The 19,238-nt window shown below is 37.8% G+C and overlaps 4 protein-coding genes across 4 annotated transcripts; 1 reads left to right on the top strand and 3 right to left on the bottom strand.

Annotated features, from left to right (window-relative positions):
- Positions 1–1,687: 1,687 nt before the first annotated feature.
- On the bottom strand, positions 1,688–2,705 carry LOC137045529 (calcium homeostasis modulator protein 2-like). The gene is made up of 2 exons (XM_067422213.1): positions 2,160–2,705; positions 1,688–2,071 (listed from the first exon to the last, which is right to left on the bottom strand). The coding sequence occupies exons 1-2, from the start codon at positions 2,703–2,705 to the stop codon at positions 1,688–1,690; spliced, it is 930 nt and encodes a 309-aa protein (XP_067278314.1).
- Positions 2,706–5,728: 3,023 nt separating this feature from the next.
- Positions 5,729–12,443, bottom strand: calhm1a (calcium homeostasis modulator 1a). The gene is made up of 2 exons (XM_067422042.1): positions 11,895–12,443; positions 5,729–6,372 (listed from the first exon to the last, which is right to left on the bottom strand). The coding sequence occupies exons 1-2, from the start codon at positions 12,441–12,443 to the stop codon at positions 5,872–5,874; spliced, it is 1,050 nt and encodes a 349-aa protein (XP_067278143.1). The 3' UTR covers positions 5,729–5,871.
- A 577-nt stretch (positions 12,444–13,020) lies between these two features.
- Positions 13,021–15,075, bottom strand: calhm3 (calcium homeostasis modulator 3). Its single transcript, XM_067422089.1, has 3 exons — positions 14,582–15,075; positions 14,029–14,284; positions 13,021–13,792 (listed from the first exon to the last, which is right to left on the bottom strand). Exons 1-3 carry the CDS (start codon positions 14,866–14,868, stop codon positions 13,340–13,342), a joined length of 996 nt encoding a protein of 331 aa, XP_067278190.1. The 5' UTR covers positions 14,869–15,075; the 3' UTR covers positions 13,021–13,339.
- A 797-nt stretch (positions 15,076–15,872) lies between these two features.
- Positions 15,873–19,043, top strand: itprip (inositol 1,4,5-trisphosphate receptor interacting protein). The gene is made up of 2 exons (XM_067422445.1): positions 15,873–16,008; positions 17,407–19,043. The coding sequence occupies exon 2, from the start codon at positions 17,421–17,423 to the stop codon at positions 19,035–19,037; it is 1,617 nt and encodes a 538-aa protein (XP_067278546.1). The 5' UTR covers positions 15,873–16,008; positions 17,407–17,420; the 3' UTR covers positions 19,038–19,043.
- Positions 19,044–19,238: the final 195 nt, after the last annotated feature.

The following is a 19,238-nucleotide window of genomic DNA, read 5'->3' as shown; positions in this document are numbered from 1 at the left end:
GGTGTTGATGGCTGTGCCTAAGCTAGTGCCCAGTGAGCCAGGTCACTCACTTCACAGATGTTTTAACATGACAGAACCATCTAATAATACTGGTTTTAGACAGGCCTCCAACGCACCAGCGTCACAGTAAATCTAGGTGAGCTTTTAGTCATAACTAAGTTATTTATTTGGTGCCACCCAAATTATTACATTTAAAATTAACGTGGCAGGCTGAGACAGACAAAGGCTGAATAAAATATATATATATATATATATATAATTTTGTATCTAAATATAGTAATTTAAAGGGATAGTTCACTTTGAAATAAAATTTTGATATGTTTTAGCTTACCTCATGGGCATCCGAGATGTAGGAGTATTTGTTTCCCGAGTAGTTTCAATTTTGATCATTTTAGGTCAAACCGTTCTTGTCTGTGCCTCACATAATGCAGGTCTATGGTCACCACCTCAAAGAGCATACACAGAGAAGTCCAAATTAAATAGTCCCTCATCGTAAATACACACTGATGGCCTAAGACACGAAACGAGTGGTTTGTGTGAGAAAACCAACAGTATTTATATAGTTTTTACCTCTTGTACACCACTACGTCCGACTAATCCGAGGGCGCGCGTGCGTGTTTCCTGTGGTGTACAAGAGGTAAAAACGATATAAATACTGTTCGTTTTCTCACACAAACCGCTCGTTTCGTGTCTTAGGCCATCAGTGTGTACTTACGATGGGGGATTGTTTAATTTGGACTTCTCTGTGTATGCTCTTTGAGGTGGTGACCATAGACCTGCATTATGTGAGGCTCAGACAAGAACGGTTTGACCTAAAATAATCAAAATTGAAACTACTGGGGAAACAAATACTCCTACATCTCGGATGCCCATGAGGTAAGCTATAACATATCAAAATTTTATTTCAAAGTGAACTATCCCTTTAAGCATAATACAATTAAAACATATTTTATATCTAAACTACATAAATAATATAGTTTTTTTTATTCATTGTCCATTTTAATGGACAGTGGGTCTCATTATAAGCAAAGCAGATGTATATTGTACACAACTATAAAATTTAACACCTCCTGCAAATATTTAAAACTAAGATTATGCCTGCAATATACCCATATGACAATTTTAAAACAGCTTAACATTAAGCACCAATGTTGTTAGGTCATCTCAGTGATAGGCTGTTTGACATTTAACTTGGTGTCTCTTTTGGGAAAAAGTTATTGGTTGTGGCACATTAGTAAAAAGTCTGATTACTGAAAGGTTGTGTATCTTGATCCAACAGCCTTCATCATTGCAGGGGTCAAGGGACACAGTCCCTAGAGCATTGTCTAGTAATATATATTGTTAGTTTATTTGGTTGCTATAAAGTTTTAATGATGTTTACATTGCAATTATAATCATTTAGCTTTCTACTTCTAACAAGCAAAATAAACAACACAATACTAGCATGTAATCTCGGATATAAAAAATAGCCTATATATCAGAAAATTACTTGATTGAAAAAACCTTTGAAATCTGTTACATGAACAATTCTTTGCATTTTTTAAAATTTCCTATATGGCACACATATTTCTTGGGTGTTTCTTAATACCAAATATATTAGTTTTTAGGTGTGTATACATATTATTCATTAATTAGACACTTAATTGTCATAGGCAAAGGATAAAATGTCCATTTCTTTGTGAAGTACTTAACAGTCATGCTCATTTGAGTACATGGCCCATTTGTTCAAGCGGCTGTACATGGGAGTGCCATCGATCTCTCTGTACATGTAAACACCAGTGACGCGGTTCCACTCCAGTCTGGGAATGGCAATCTTAATTCCGGTGCAGTCTGCTAGAAGTTCCTTCTCCTGATTTTCCAAAGCCACAAAGCCAAAAAAACTCTTGACGTTTTCAGCCGCATTGTATTTAGCGTGCACTTCAGCTGTACGCTGGAAAAGAGCTTGTTCGCTGGAACAGTACTGGGACCAGTATGCCTCCTGATGATAGCCAAGAGGAGAAATGCAATTTTTCAGACAGAGAAGGAGAAAAACGGAGAGCGAGATGATTCCCACTAGCAACCAGCCCAACAGCTAGATGAAGAAGAGAAAAATGAGGTTATACATATCAGAAGTGTTCATGCAATTTAAGGACTGTAAGACTATGAAAAGTGATAAGTACCTGGGATTCATACTTTAATTGGCGTTCAACGTCTCCTGAGTAGTTCATAAATGGAGCAGGTACATCCTTGCATGGAAACCGGGCCATGATTTCCGGACCAAGTGTATTTGAAGAGAAATTGCCAAAAGATGAGGGGTTCATGAACTCACTAAAAGCACAGACATATGCCTCCCCTCGCAGGAGGGAAATAACAGACCAAGTGATGGGGGCAACGGCTGCTCTTCCCACAACAGAGCTCAGCAGAGCAAAAGCAGCAGTCATTGATAATTTTTGGCATTTTCTGGTGCGACACTCTGACACAACGTCCCAGGTGTTTTGATTCAGTATCATCCCAATGACAAAGAAAGCCAGGGCTGGTACGCCAATGGCAGCCAGACCGTACAGGTAATTCTTCTTTGGGGAACATGGACAGTTAAAAGCCATGACATTGTATGCTGTCTGACCGACCACTGTTCCTAAACCTATGAAACCATTGAAGACCATTGCATCCTTACTCTTTAAGTAAAGAGTAATAAATTGTACGTATTCTGAGATAAGCAGAGACATCTTGTGTTTGTTTGTTCGTGTTTCTCTTTCTCAGTTTCTTTCCACTTATGAGGATTGCTGTGTCTGTAAATTTAACCTAAAACCCTGACAAAGACAGATGAAGAAGGCAAACAGAAACAGTTTTAGTATACAAATTCTACCAAGAGAAATGTAGTCAAAGTAATATGAGATATACATTACATTTATTTTTATTAATTGGGCAAACTTTCCCCAAGCCTTAATGTGCCACTTAAATTGGTTTTTGAAAACCGAAAATCAACCAAAAAATAAAATTATTTCTAAAATAAAAACTTACATTCCATCGCCAGGAGGTACAAATGGTCTTGTTGAACATCCACAACGTTTTAATATCATGTACAACCACAAGCAGATTGTAAAAGATGTTTGTAAAACAACAACAGCAACAACAACTAAATGCGTAGCTCTCTTTGTTGTAGTAAAGATGTGAGATCTTTCTCTGGCTCTGTCAGTTATATATAGTGAATCACCAAGAGCAATTACAATCTGGTTTCAGTCTTAATTGAACTAATGAGTTTAATGATGGGCTAAAGTAGTTGAGACACATGCAACAACAACAAAACAAAAACAAAACAAAAAACCTGCCATCCAATGTATTGTTCAAAATGACTCCTGAGACCCAACATGGTTATGGCAGTAGTTCCCAAGTTCCAGTGTTTTGCATTGACTCCATTATCTGACACTCCCATTGCAGGTCTTGGCCAATGTTTAATTAAGGAATTATACAAAATGGGAGCATAAAAGTGAACAGAACATTTCATGATAATGAAAATACTTGTGAAACGGATCCCCCGTGGCAGGCAAAGAGTCTTCACAGCAAGTCTTACCATTGTTCCTTAAAGGGTTAGTTTAACCAAAAATGAAATTGATGTCATTAATGACTCACCCTAATGTCGTTCCACACCCGTAAGACCTTCGTTCATCATCGGAACACAGTTTAAGATATTTTATATTTTAGTCCCAGAGCATAATGCAGTCAATGCCCACTTCACTGTCCATGTCCAGAAAGCTAATAAAAACATCATCAAAGTAGTCCATATGTGACATCAGTTGGTTGGTTAGAGTCTCTTGAAGCATCGAAAATACATTCAGCGAACTGCTGAAACTGCTGAAATCACGTGACATTGGCGACCCGAATCTTTGATCGATTCACTGATTCATTAACCTTTTGATTCTTTTTGGAGGCACATGGAGGAGAAGACAATGCTGAATAAAATCGTAGTTTTTGATAATTTTGGACCAAAATGTATTTTCGATGCTTCAAGAGACTCTAATCAACCAACTGATGTCACATATGGACTACTTTGATGATGTTTTTATTAGCTTTCTGGACATGGACAGTGAAGTGGGCATTGACTGCATTATGCTCTGGGACTAAAATATAAAATATCTTAAACTGTGTTCCGATGATGAACGGAGGTCTTACGGGTGTGGAACGCCATTAGGGTGAATCATTAATGACATCAATTTCATTTTTGGGTGAACTAACACTTTAAAAGACGGTGGTTTTGACCCTATAAGGCCACAAATTGTTCACAATAATATTCAAAGCCCACCCCTTCCCCTTTTTAATTTACAGAAATTAGTAATGACCATAGATTAAAATAAACAACTTAATATAATTAAATTGTTTAATAATTACATTTTAGATTTCTAAAAGTTTAGGGGGGAAATAAATAAAATGAAACACTTAAGTATGGGGAACAATTCTCCTTTTTTTCGGACTGTTTTTAGTACTTATAAAAGCACACATTAATGCCTTATGGTCATATTCTACATTCGGTAACACTTTATTTTAGGGTTCAGTTATTAACTAATAACTAGTTGCTTATTAGCATGCATTACTAGGATATTGGCTGTTTATTAGCACATATTAATGCCTTATTCTGCATGACCATATTCTACATCCCTTAATCCTACCCAATACCTAAACTTAAATGCTACAAAAACAACCTTACTAACTATTAATAAGGAGTAAATTAGGAGTTTATTGAGGCAAAAGTCTTAGTTAATAGTGACTATGTGTTCCCCATACTAAAGTGTTACCATACATTCTTTAGTCCTACCCTATACTCAAACTTAACCACTACAACAACTACCTGACTAACTATTAATAAGCAGTCAATCAGGAGTTTATTAAGCTTCCCATACTAAAGCTTTACAAATTAAAGTTTATTTTGTCTAATTTCATTTTAATTCATCTTGCGTCCCTCTTGTGAGTTTTTGTGAGCTCTGGCTGAGGGCCACTGCTTTAAGATATCTTACAGCCAGTAATTTTGACAGTATATAAAACATTTATATAAATGAGTTAGTAATAAATACTGCTTCTTTAAACTGAAGAACATAAATAGCTCAATAAAAATAAATAGCTCAAAACCACCCGGGCTTGTATGAAGCCGGTTTCAGTGGCAAGGTATTTTTGAGTTTAGTTTATGCCAAACCTGGGTTTTAGGCATCATGAAAGTGTCTTGGATTTTAGTGTGTTCATCACCATAAAAAATTACGCTGCACGGCTAACCTGCTCCGGGGCAACAGTGTCATGGTACCAGCAAAGAATGATTGAATTGGTTTGGTTTTGTCAACTCTAAACTAATGTAATCCCGAGTTGGTTTAACCACCATTATGGTACTGGTCCCAGGTGGTGTAAATTCAAGAGTTACGAAGCCAGATAGACAACTGCAACCAAACAGCAATGATTTTCTAAAGTTAAGCCTCCAAAAATGCAATCTCTGATAGGATTTAATATTTAATAGGTAGAGTTGCAATATCTGTAGGTTTTGTGATCACTTAGTAGACTTAGAATTTCGAATTTAAATGTAGTAATAACTTACATTTTGTAAGACTTCATTTGTTGCATAAGAAACTAAAGGAGATGAAAAGGTGTCATATTCATCATTAACACCGTTATCAACCTTCTATTATTATTATCATCATATTGGTCACTCCTTTAAGATGCTACTTTATGTTATCACAGAAAAGTTCTCATTTATTTATGGTAACAAACAACACATAGCTGATCAACTGAGTCTCAGGTGGATATAAAATAGGAAGTTACATGCAATAAATAGAACTGAGAAAACAAAACACGACTATCTTCACAGTGAGTACTGCTAAAGCACTCAGTTCTTCATAAGATTAAAACATTAAGTCAGACTTTGGAGTAGTATGCCACAGCTGTTTTCTTCATAGGTTGCTGAGTGCTGCGCTCATCAGAGATGCTGTGAATATCCACGCAGGCATGTCCGTTCATACCTTCAGCACGTTTATTCAGCAATAACGGGGGTTTACATGTATGCCAGTTCCACAGGACTTTATTCATGTCTTCTTCTTTACGGATCCCAAGAAGCTTCTCCTCGTCACTCTTCTGTTTTTCTCCATCATCTTCTTTATTACCTTTCCCTTTCTTTACAGGTAGGGAAAATTGTGTAACGATTTCACCACTGATGCTCTCGAAGTATTGCTGTATGCAGACCTTAGCAAAGCTCTTGGCGTGCTCTTTGCAAGTTTCATCAAATAGTTTGCGCTCTGTATCAATGTAGTGTGACCAATATTTGGTTTTAAGAAAAGCGGATTGGGTAAAGCAAGGTCTTATTGCTCTTATCAAGAAGGCTATTATAGTCATTATCATCAAAAAGGTCCATCCACAGGCCTGAAAAATAAAATAAAAATACAACAGATTAATGTATTATATAGCTCCCATTTAAACAAATTGCATTTCATATATCATTTTGCTTATCATTTTTGTGCCTTTCAAATTCCTGGGTAATTTACCATGGGGTCAAAATTCTTCTTGGGCCTGTTTTAAGTCATAAAAATACATTCTAGTATCTCTACTCAAATTTCTAGGTAGCGTGTTTGACATTAAAGCCTATTGTTAACCAAAACTGTTAGGGGTTAACACTATTTTTTGATATTTAGAAAAAAAGCATGACACTCCACACAAAGTTGTGTCCTTATTGTCTTCAATGTGAAATTTGCAGGACCTGAAGGATTTTTCAGAACATTGGGCAGTTTAACTGCTCAGGGAAAAAAGGGACTCAAGAACAACCACCATAAAAAAGAAAAACAATTGTGGATCATCCATGTAGGCCTAACGGCACAGTATTAAGAATCAAAGGTATGTACACTTTTTTAAATAAATCTAGCTATTTTCTGTCTTGCGGATTTATGTAAACATCTTTTATGTAAAATATATTTTCAGGACTGCTAAATAAAAAATAACATGCATTCTGAATTATCACTCTTATTTCGTTAAAACCATTAACACTTGGAAATTTTGCAAGGGGTTTGGAAACCTTTGAATGGGGTCATTTTTTTAAATAAATTCAGCTATTTTTTTGTCTTGTGAATTATATGTAAACATCTTTATCTAAAATATCTTGTTCAGGACAGCACTAAATAAAAAATAAAATGCTTTTTGAATGACCCCTCTTATATGTTTGCAGATTCTGCAGGGGTGTGTAAACTTTTGAGCAGAATAATATACACTCACTGGCCACTTTATTAGATACAACTTCTTCTGAAGTACAAACTAGCATCAGAATGGGGAAGCAAGATGATTATAGTGAATGTGGCATGGTTGTAGGTACCAGATTTGTTGGTACCAGGTTGGTGTAAATATTTCTGGAACTACTGTTCTATTGGGATTTTCATGCACAACAATCTCTAGAGTTTACAGAGAATGGTCAAAAAAGAGAACATATCCTGTGAGTGTCACATTAGATGAGAATGGCTAGACTGGTTTGAGCTGATAAAAACGCAACAGTAACTCAAATAACCACTTGATATAACCACAGTCTGCAGATGAGCGTCACAACACGTCAAATCTTGAAGCAGATAGGCTACAGCACCACGGCACTAGCCTGACGTGGTCATACTCAATTCTGGTCAGAATATGAGTCTGAAACTGCTCCATTAGGCTGTGATTATGGAGTGCGTTTCAACCCAACCAGGAAAGACCTCAATTGGATAGACCTACAACCAATCAGAGCAACGAAGAGACGTCAACAGAGCTCAACTGCACTGTGTTGCCAAGTCTGCGTTTTTTCCCCACGGATTGTTTTCTATGTCCACGGGTTGAAGGGAATATTATGTGATATATAGACCCATGAGCAGGCAACCTTGCCAAAATAACACACATTTTACCCCCAAAATACCTTTTTTTCTTCTTCGGAGAACTCCCCGAGAAGCTATTGTTTTGGGCTAGTAGTTTGCAGGTTTTGTTGTAAAAACTTGGCAACCCTGTCTGCACGCACGCTGAAATCAGGCTGGAATACACGTTCTTTGCCATGGTTGTAAAAAAATAAAAGAATTTAATGATACACTTACCCAACATGATCATCATTTTTGAGAGAAATAGTGAAGGTGAGTGCATATACAAACAAGCTCTCCTTTTAAGATTTGAACAAATATTATCCAAGCCCTTTTGATGACGTGCAGGATTGCGTAACTGTTTATCATCTGTCCGTCATCGTCTAAAGCCCGCCCTGATGATTTCATTGGTCCGAACAGTTTCTGTTCAGAGATAATTACTCCTCTATGGAGCGAGGCCAGACCGAACTGCCCGACCTAAATATGTTGTGGGCGGGGCTAAGTTCGGCTGGCATCCAGGCTACCATGGCAACGGGGCGTTTTGATTTCTTTAGTAAAAAAAAAAGTGTTTTAGTTAAAGAAAAACAAACACTAGAATTTAAAACTGACGTGTTTGCTCAGCGTGAGCCACACAAACAAAGTTGGAGCACAGATCAGCAGAGGTGTCAAGATTTAATTAATCTCGTGACGAGATTACTGCCTGCGAGCTTACTGACAAGACGATGGCGGAAGATTTGTTTTCAAAGCAAAATATAAAAGCGCCTATTTGGCAATATCTTGGATTTTGGCTATTTTAAACCCAATACTAACAGCAAGCATTGAGGCAATCTGTAAACTTTGCCTGGCGAAGGTGGCAGCATCCGGAGGTGACACTTCTAATTTACACGTACCTTCAAACGCATGACAAGAATGACGCTGCCGTCCTAATTCGTTTTGTTAATAAATGTTCAGTATGTTCAGTAAAGTTTAGTATAAGTATTGTATTATACAGTATTGTGCTGTTTTGTTGAGTATTTAATTAAGATTAATAGGGCTAATTACCATTGAAGCAATTGCTGCCTCTGAACTTGGTGACAGTGTTCTTAAAAATAAAACACACACACACCCTGATGATACCGGTATTACCAGTGTTTTCACATTTCGATTAACCAGTGGGAAAATTACGTCATCGTCACATCCCTACTGAGCACCACTGGTAGCCAATTAGCAGTAGAAGGCATATACACTCATGAGGGGGAGGAGAAAGAGTGAGCAAGAGGGACATTTGAATAATGACTGATGAAAAAGAGATGGCTGAGAGACATTACAAAAGAGAAAAGGTCAATCACTGGAAAAATACCATAACATTGTACAGTACCATTGTTTTTGAGTGTGTGCCGCTGGTGACTAACAACAAATTCTTGAATGTAAGTAATTGTGTAGGGGAGCGCAGGGCACAACCTAACGCGGGGTTAGTTGTCACGCATGGTTTAACACTTTCCACACATGTCAGGATGACAAATCTTTGTGTATTTACTAGTTATCAACACTATATAATACTATACAAAAAAAACTGGACAATATCACTGAACATTTATTTTACCATAGCAAAAGTTTCTTTTTCATCTCTGTTTTATGTGTTTATTTAAAATAAGACAAATCTGATATTATTTGAATCTTATATCAGTTATGTAACAGTTGAGATCGTTCTTTAATGCTGATAACAGCAGAAGATGTGAGCCACGGTTTAAATCCCAGTCACGCAGGTGGGGTACGTTATCACACTGTTACAATGAGCCCCTATTAGAAATATGATATAATATTCTATACTTTTATGAATTCTTTTGAGAAACCATGAGAAAGTAAATAAGGACTCAAAGTCAATGTTCAGAAATGATTCATTATTATTCTGTTTTTAACTCTGCTGTATAGCGGTATAAGCGATGTGTTTGTTGTCAAAATATAAAAAAAATGTGTATTTTTATTATGTGTGTATTTTTGTATTTCAAAAATACACACATAATAAAAAAAAAATTTCACATGTATTTTTATTTCAAAAAGTTTATGTATTTTATTGACAAAATATTTTAGTTTGTTTTGGATATTTTGTTGATTATATCAGATAACATTTTTAGCTGTCATTTGCTTATGTTAAAATGTACCCTACCCATGGGGCATGTTGTCACATTTCAATTCCATTCTTTCGGGGTAAATCAAGGAAAAAGTATACACTGTATTAAAGAAACAAAACCACATAATTGTACTAGACATGTGTGCAATTAATGTGGGAAAAAAATATTAGCTAAAGCCCAAGTGGATTTACACAAACTGAGACAGTCAAAAAGCCAAAAAGCATTAGGCTGTGCCCCACTCTCACCTATTATATATTAATTTGTTGTTTTTTCTTGTTTTTCTTTCTCATTAGCTTTGCTCTATTTTTCGCAAAACTTTATTTTGCTTTGCTTCTCGCTATGATGATGACAAGACATCCACTCTTGCATTTTGGGGGCGGAGCAATGAAGAGAGTTGTGTGCATACATGTATATGTAGATACCACATTCCACCGCTCACGTCAGAGCGCCCGCCATCTTGCAGCGAATAGCGCATCGTCACTCACAGTAAGAATCAATAATGCAACAACATTGCGCAGCTTCTAGTTGTGAAACCGGGGAGATTTAAATTCCCGAAAGAAATGGTGGTTGGTTTGTGTTTTTGTATTAAAGGGTTAGTTCACCCAAAAATGAAATTGATGTCATTAATGACTCGCCCTAATGTCGTTCCACACCGGCCAATGTCACGTGATTTCAGCAGTTCGGTTCGCGTCAAACTGCCAAACTGCTGAAATCACGTGACATTGGCGACCCGAATCTTTGATCGATTCACTGATTCATTAACCGTTTGATTCTTTTTGGAGGCACATGGAGGAGAAGACAATGCTGAATAAAATCGTAGTTTTTGATAATTTTGAAACAAAATGTATTTTCGATGCTTCAAGAGACTAATCAACCAACTGATGTCACATATGGACTACTTTGATGATGTTTTTATTAGCTTTCTGGACATGGACAGTGAAGTGGGCATTGACTGCATTATGCTCTGGGACTAAAATATAAAATATCTTAAACTGTGTTTCAATGATGAACATAGGTCTTATGGGTGTAGAACGACATTAAGGTGAGTCTTTAATGACATCAATTTCATTTTTGGGTGAACTAACCCTTTAACTTAATATTACATGGTTTTACTATGGTCAGTGCCGTGGGTCCCTGCGCAGAGGAAGCCCCAAGTATTGAGGGGGGCACCACAAGAAAATTCTCTCAGCACCCCAAGCCCAAACAAAGTTGCCAATGCCGCAGCCACTGGCAACAAAAAGTCATGACACTTATGGCATCAAGATGGCCAGTGGGACTGATGGTACTTATGTTTTTTACTTTTACTATGCTAGCTTTAATGTTGTGTCAGCTGACGCCTTCATCTTGTTGTATTGTGTTAGTATAGCAAAATCATCTGCTGAAGTCTATTTCATTTATAGATATTCATACATTCAAACTTGCTCTCAAATGTTCACGGACCAATATGGCGGCAGTTAATGAGGCATCTATGTATGTAGGGTGTCTATGGTGTTTGTTTGGGTTGATTTTAACTATCAACAGTGTTCAACAATGATTCTCAGAAATCTCTTACTGCACCTTTAAAGAAGTTCTGAAGGCAAAAGGAGAATAGGCATAATAGCACTACTGATGCACTTATAGGCCTATAAATAAAAGTTTGAATTGCTGTGGTTCACCTTGTAGCTGATTGGCTTGGTTCATGACTGGTAAAGCTTTAATGGAGTCTTTTTTATTAGTAGTGCCAGAATGGAAATTTAAGCAAAAGCTAACAAACAAACAAAAATGTCCGCTTAAAAATTGGGCGGGCACTAATGAACTCTTAGCGCTGCATATAATTAACATAATTTTACTTAATAATCATAACCCTTCTGCTACCCTCTTTTAAAATTACAAGGGTGAAACATTGCTTTACCCCGCGTTAATTGTAATATGTAAAATATGCCTATTTTTAAAACCTCATTTAGACATCAAGTTTAGAAACAGGCATTACCTGTGACAAACAGCGAATATACCTAGTGGCCGCTTCTCTGGAGATAATATCTTGCCCATCATATACGTCTTTGCACGGAATCCTTGCTTGAACTTTCATAAGTACGTTTTTGGGTAAGCTTTGATAGGACTCGTTGATGAACTCGGATAAATCCGTCGTGGCGCTGTAAGCGCACAAAAAGCTCTTGCCATCCATTAAAGTCACGGCTACCCACACAGCTGGAGCGATGAGAGCGCGCTGCGTCATGGAGCTGAACATGTAGCGCAAAACTGCTGGATCTTTTCTGCGCTTGCCCATCGGTCTCTTCCACTCTTCAGTTAACACTGATATGTTGTTGTTAAGTACATATCCAAGTAAAAAGAACCATATTGGTGGCACGATTAGAATGCCAATTCCATACGCATAATTGTAATCTGGAAGGCATGGACAGGTGAACTCAAAAGATGAATACATTTGAGCGCTTGCCAGAGCCATGATCCCACAGATGCCATTCATGAAGGACTCTTGATTGGCTTGCAAAAACTGGACCATAATCCGAAATTTATCCATTTTTCAGTCAGGGAGTTCCTTTTGGAGCAAAATATTAGAGCAAAGATTATGGTAGCCTACAGGTATAATAATAAAAAATGCCTTTTATTTTTATAATCAAAGACTTACTCTATCTTGTCAGAGAGAAAAGAGAGCAAGACGTCTAGAGCAGAAGTGAGTCCAATGTGATAAATCGTTCACCTGGTGGCCTCAATGCATCGATACACATGAGTGACAGGCCCCTCCTTTAGAAGCTGAGATGGGTGTGATTCTTTTATCTCATATTGTCCAGTCATAGCTTAAAGTGTTTCCTATCTGTCAACCTATACATAGGCCCAACTAAATGACAAAACAGCTTTTACTAAAAATGCGTATTCAAGGCAAAAGTAGCCTACATGTCAAGTGACTATTATACAATATACAAAAACAGAATTTGGTGACTGTTCTGTCACGCAGCTAAGATGATAAACATGCTTTTATTGATTTATATTCAATATTATTAATATACAACACATACATACATAAGCAATACACATATTTTATGGTGTTGCCAAGGTTTTGCAGTCATTTGCATCTAAGCCATATCCAGGAGGTTGTTGTGTAATGTGTGTGGTAAGAGACATGCAAAAATACACAAAGTAAATTCCAGCATATTCAAATGCACTAGAATGCAAGCTATCGAAGAAGGTTAAAACAAGGCTTTCTGAATTGACAATAATCTAATAGTAACAGTTTAAAAATTGGGTTCTACATTCATAGCCAGATTATACCTTCTCCATCCAGAATTCAGACTGTGGGGGCCTGAAGGACCCTTTGAAACATTGATGAAAACATTGCACCATTCATTATCTTTATTAACATGTCACTTATTTTCATGAATCCCTCTGCTTGAGAGGTAAGATCTGTTTTTCTCAATGTTACACATCAGAGAATATTGCCTTTCCATTGTGATCTTCCCAAGTGATACATACTTTGGGCTTATAGGCCATCTTGGTCACATCCAGTTCTGGTTTGCACTCGTACCAGGTTTGTAGCAAATGGTCCACCTGGTCTTGTCTGGTTATACCATGCAGACGCTCCTCTTCTTCCTCTTCATATTCATTACGGATTGTGCTGGATCTGAGCGCACTTGAGAGAGGCATTCTCACGGTCACATCTTCTCGCATGCTCTCAAAGAACTGCAGCACGCATTTTCTGGCAAAATCTCTGGCATGAAGGACACAGGTCTCATCGAAGAGCTTCTGCTCAATGTCCAGATAATTGCTCCAGTAACGAGTCTGAAGAAAAGTTGCGTGATTGAAGCAAGGCTTGATGACGCGACCCACAGCACCCAAGAAAATCAACAAGAGGAGGATTGACCAGCCTACTGCCTTAGGATAAAAGATTGTACAAGAACAATAGATGAATCATGTGGTTATGCAAAGCATGAAAGGATTTTAACCACCTACAGATTTGCTAAAGGTCCTGTTTCTGTCAACTTTGTACAGCTCAATCTTACTTAGCACCTATCACGTCAAAATATACACTGGTATCATGGTTCAGTGAGTAAAGACTATGCACAGTATGTTGCCTAAGCATTGGAAAAAATGTGAGAATACCCACTTACTTGAGAATAACAACGCACATAGCGTGATACAGCTTTCCGAAAACTGCTGTTTTTGAAGATGATATCTTCTTTGCAAGGCACCTTAGCCATGATCTTGATTAGTTCTAGCCCGGTACTGTTAGGTACTCCTGTAAAATATTTAGGGTCTACATTCATACTAAATGCACAGATGAAACATTTTCCATCCAAGAGTGACATCAGAATCCAGACCATGGGGGCCAGAAGGGCCCGTTGCATCATTGATGACAACAGAAATCTGGAAGAAAGATAATATATTTAAATATTTTTGTATTATCAATACAAATATGATTTAGTCAAATAATATTAGGTTACACTTTATTTTAGTTACAGTGTAATTACATATTGAAGTAGCCTACTAATTACTACATGGGTTATGGTAGGATTAGGGTTTGACTATAAGGGTTAGTTGCATACATTTATAATTTACTGTTATTACTATGGTAAGTAGCTACACGTAACGTGTAAAATTACATAACATCCTAGGACACTGTAAAATAAAGTGTTACCTAATGTTGTTTAGCTTCAAACTTACTTTACCACTGCTGGATTTTTTGTCCTATTGCCTAGGGGTCTGACCCACTCTTCCATCAGCACCCCTGTATGACGATTAACTAACACCCCCAAAAGGAAAAATATGACTGGGGGGACGAACATTACCCCCATTGAGTACATCTTATTGTACTGCGGTAAACAGGGGCAGTTAAAATCAAAGCTCGTATACAACTTGACGCTTATCAGAGACAATATTATACAGATACCATTGGAAATTGATTCAGAATTTGACTGGAAATATTGTAGAACTAACTTTAAACGATCCATTATTTTTTTTAATGTTCTAGCAATAAGAAGCAAATAGGCTACTTATCTGACAAAGACCACCAAATTCGCTGTTCTGCAATGTGTGCTGTTCAAGTCTGCGCACGGAAACGCGAAAAAGCCAAAGAAAATGAAATGTAATGATCTGGATCACGTGGAAACGATTTTTTTCACAATTATTAGCCTAACACATCTAGCGAACTCGAGAACAATTGCGTGCTGAGGTGCGATGATGAGTTCACGAGCAGGGTGCGCGCACCTGTAAGCTCCCTTTGGTCACACCCAAAATGTACAAAACGCCACGAATTCCTGACATTAAAACTGCTTTAAACAATCTTCGTTTTTTTAATTTAACTCTCTTATAATGGTAGGATCAGGAAACTATTTCATATTTATTTTCATGATAATTTTTCGTAGCCTATTTTTTATATATAAATGAGCGGTTTTGTGGCATGGGATATTACGAAAATAACGTTGAAATTACATTTAAAATCTTACGAACGGCTGATTGCAATAATGGTTATTTGAGACAAATTATATATATTACCTATACCTTAACTCTCATCTTAATAACATTATTGTAGGGAAGTGTGTTGGCTCCTGAACTTTGGTGAGACAGCGACCTCGTGTGGATTTTCTTTGTCTTCCTACTGCGCAGCTGCAAATCTTTCAAAAAAAAGCTAGATTTAGTTTTTTAACAATGTAAGTGGCTTCTCGAAAACCCGATTTGAATATTAATAATCTACTCGCCATATATGGTTTTATTAAAGAGCCTTTTTATTTTTGCAATTAGAAGCCTACATCCCCATTTAACTATATTACTTGTCAAAATTAACCATTAGGCTACTTGTGAAAACTCAGGTTTAGGAAAAGTTAATGGTTTCACCACCCAGGAGAATGACGTGTGTGAACATATTACATGTTGACTCAAGAACAGCCAGGGCTGACCCACGTGCTTTTTATAGAGGAGCGAAAACGGCCTCTTTTGGTCACTTCCTGGATGTGAGAGCAGTTTCACTAGTAGCCTATATCGAACAGATGAGGAAACAGAAGAATAACGGTCCTGCAGCGCTTTCTCTTCTGTCGGTTCAGTATTATTCTGAGACAATGAACAACGCTGGACTTTAACTCTTGGATAAGGGTGTAAGTTATTTTCTATTCTATTTCTATTCTTAGTTTGAAACAAAGATTAATCTTAGGCGCGAGTGGTGGCCGTCTGTTGTTTTATAGATTATTGAAGAAACCGTAACAACTGGGATACAAATTAAATATAGCCTACTCCACAAAGTCTTGTAAAACATATAAGGAAGCCAAAAATAAAAATACGAAATTGTGTCGAATCTGTCGATTAAAACGAGACGTTGTATCAAATGTAGTAGTCACCGGCGCTCACCGCCCTCTATATGTTACAGTCGTCTTCTCGCTGACAAACTACTGACTTTAATCATTCCAATCACGTCTTAACAAATATTCCTTCCGTTATAGTGTCTATCATATTTGCTATATATGTGATCACAAATTTGCTGTCTAGACTCCGTACGTCTTAGTGATTGTGCATTGTGGGAATCTTTGCAGCGCCACACCAATTTCCCAATTAACGTCTTTACTGGAGCTTTAGTAAAATGAGTCAACTACCAATGTCCTTTTGTAGACTCTGCAGTAACTTTTTATTTAGTTATTTTGTGCTGTTTAACTTGGGATATGATGCCGAAATACTGTTTTAAAGACTGACATTTATGAGTTTGCAATTTTTTGTTTTTAATTAACATAGCCTATACTTTAAAAAAAAAAAAAGAGATAAATGCTTGTTTAAATGTTCTTCTTATAATAACCTGAGTAATACGAGTACGCTTTATGAATGCTGTAAACAGGTTTTTTGTTTTTTTTTTGTTTTATTCAGAAGATTTAATGGGATGAGATTTGCTTGCTTTCTCACCATGCTGTAAAAAGGGTCTAAATAAATGCCACAATAGATAAATAAAACAAGTCGCGTAAAAGTAGCTTTTTACTTCTATGAATTGAATATCAGTTCAATAGATTGACAACTCTAAATGGAACCGTGGAATGTGCCAGTAGCTCGCAGTTTGTATAAATATGGAACTTTATCTGCCTCATTCCAAGAGTCCCTTGGACTCCAAGTGCCACACCATAAATAAACCAATTACATAACTTCCTCCTCAGTGTATATGAGGTTCCTTCCAAAAGGCAAAATTTCAGTTCTTTGCATAGACGTTAAGGTTTTTTTTTTTTTTACCCAAAAAACAAGTTAAGCAGATTCGCCCCCTGATATTAATATTTGTAAGAAGAAACAAATATATATTAATCATTTGTTTCTAGTGAATACTTTTATCTGGATAAAGTTATCTGGCTGGTTTAATTGATTTTGTTTGACAAGGGTTATCTGACTTCCTTCCCCAATGCAGGAAAGTCCTTTCTATTGCAGTTCACAAATAGCACTCTGTTGATAACATGTTTTGTCAAATGTAGAAGATGTGTTTCCTTTCAATAAGCTGACAGTAATCCAGAAATATTTTTTCCCAGACATGCAGTAAAGGATGCAAGGTGCTATTACACGGGTTTGCATGGTGGTAGTAGCCGCTATCCTCAACCACCCTCTGCTCTTCCCTAATGAGAACAGCACCATCCCTGAGCAAGATGATAATCTTCTGGCCCGAATGAAAGAGCACCAGGAGAACCTGGAGGCTGAACAGAAGCGCCTGGAGCAGGAGATCTCAAAAACAGATACAGCTCTGATTGTAGATCAGGAAAGTTACGGCTGGTACTTTTGGAGCGCTCTCTGCCTTGTCATGTTCTTCACAATTGAGGTTTGCAGGCAGGATATGATCTCTGCTGAAATTCCAGACCCCATGGACGACGAAGACGGAGATTCCATCGCCGGATATCTCAGTGCTAAGACTGTAGCCTTAGATAAATGTGTCCTAAATAACTTCTGCAAGACCCGCTTCCATCCTTTTATCCATGAGAGCGGGAGAGTGCGGGAATTTATCGAAGGCTTCGCAGATGATTTACTCGAGGCTTTGAGAAGTGTTTGCAATCGAGAAGCTGACCTGGAAGTCGAGGACTTTGTCGGCATAGGCAGTATGTTTGAGTCCTGGAGGATCTCTAAACCTCCTACATGTGACCTTATTGTGCCTTTTTCTCCACCCCAGCCATTCGGGTTCCAGTTTCAGCTCTGGTGCGACCCCACCACTGAAATCCCACTGGACCTGCAAGGATGTGGAAGGATTAAACTTATAAAACCAGGTGGGAATGGCACAGACTGTCTCTGTGGCTCAACCAATCTTGGTGATGATATGCTGTGTCTGCTTCACAATGGAAATGAGTGTGAAAAGGAGGAACACACTTCGGTGGAGCTCCTTTGTTCAAGGAACACCACGTTTTTGTCAAAAGATCAGATCATGAGATGGTTTCAGATCTCAGTGACCAAAGCATGGGGCCAGATCTCTCATAAGTACGATTTTGAGCTGGCATTTTGGAACCTGGACTTCCCTGGAGCCCTTAAAATCAGATTTAGGTCTGGAAAGACTGTCGTTCTTAACGTTACCCCTGCCGTTCAGTTTGAGGAAACGGATGCTTACCTCATCTCTCATTTCCCATCTGACACTAGCAACTCCTCAGACACTCACTGGCAACTCTCATTAACCGTTTATGAAAGAAATCTGCTTAAATACCTAGCGAAAAGACTTCCTACCAACTCGTGTCACATTCATTGTCTTCAGATAGTTTCTTTCTTGCACAAAAAGCAGACAGCTTTGACTGGGAGAAGCGCTTTTTCAAATTACCATATAAAGACGGCCCTCTTGCATCTGCTGTTGAGTAAACGTCTTGTGATGTGGCAGCCGGAGAATCTTGATCACAGATTACGAGATCTGCTCCGCTTCCTTCAGCAAAGCTTGGAGGAAAAGAGACTCTATCACGTCATTGTTGGGAACTCTCGGATCCCAGCTGAAATTCTGGTTCCCAAAATAATCCGTTCTGCAGAGCCGATAAACCTGTATCGACCTCTTGTGTTGCAGAGGGACGTATATGCTAAAATGGAGGAGCATTTTCAGGAGATGGTCAGAAATACATCCGTGCTTGTTCAGGAATATACCCCTCACTTTTCTAATGGTCATGTGAGACATGAATTCAGCTCAACAGATCAGAGGTAGACTTAATCGCTGCTGGCTTTGAGTGCAGGGGATTTCTACAGCCTAATTACATCATGATGATATGCACCTTGAATGTAAATGTTAAGCACTGACTGTTACTGATGCTATGATGATATTTTGGTGTTTCTTCAACTCTAGGCATTTTTGATGTACCAGAGGAACAGATTTAAACATTTTAATTGCTGGGGAGCAATTGGGGGT

Source organism: Pseudorasbora parva, chromosome 17 (genome assembly GCF_024679245.1).
Source record: "Pseudorasbora parva isolate DD20220531a chromosome 17, ASM2467924v1, whole genome shotgun sequence".
Lineage (NCBI taxonomy): Eukaryota > Metazoa > Chordata > Actinopteri > Cypriniformes > Gobionidae > Pseudorasbora > Pseudorasbora parva.
The sequence above is the reverse complement of the archived record's forward strand: the minus strand, read 5'-3'. Positions and strand labels throughout refer to the sequence as shown.

Coding starts and splice junctions, on each gene's coding strand:
- itprip (XM_067422445.1), top strand. CDS start 17,421: ATGCAAGGTGCTATTACACGGGTTTGCATGGTGGTAGTAGCCGCTATC.
- LOC137045529 (XM_067422213.1), bottom strand. CDS start 2,705: ATGTCTCTGCTTATCTCAGAATACGTACAATTTATTACTCTTTACTTA. Junction 2,072..2,159: donor AATTAAAGTATGAATCCCAG/GTACTTATCACT, acceptor TTCTTCATCTAG/CTGTTGGGCTGGTTGCTAGT.
- calhm3 (XM_067422089.1), bottom strand. CDS start 14,868: ATGGATCGTTTAAAGTTAGTTCTACAATATTTCCAGTCAAATTCTGAA. Junction 14,285..14,581: donor AAAAATCCAGCAGTGGTAAA/GTAAGTTTGAAG, acceptor TCTTTCTTCCAG/ATTTCTGTTGTCATCAATGA. Junction 13,793..14,028: donor ATGTGCGTTGTTATTCTCAA/GTAAGTGGGTAT, acceptor TTTTATCCTAAG/GCAGTAGGCTGGTCAATCCT.
- calhm1a (XM_067422042.1), bottom strand. CDS start 12,443: ATGGATAAATTTCGGATTATGGTCCAGTTTTTGCAAGCCAATCAAGAG. Junction 6,373..11,894: donor ATATTCGCTGTTTGTCACAG/GTAATGCCTGTT, acceptor TTTATTTTTCAG/GCCTGTGGATGGACCTTTTT.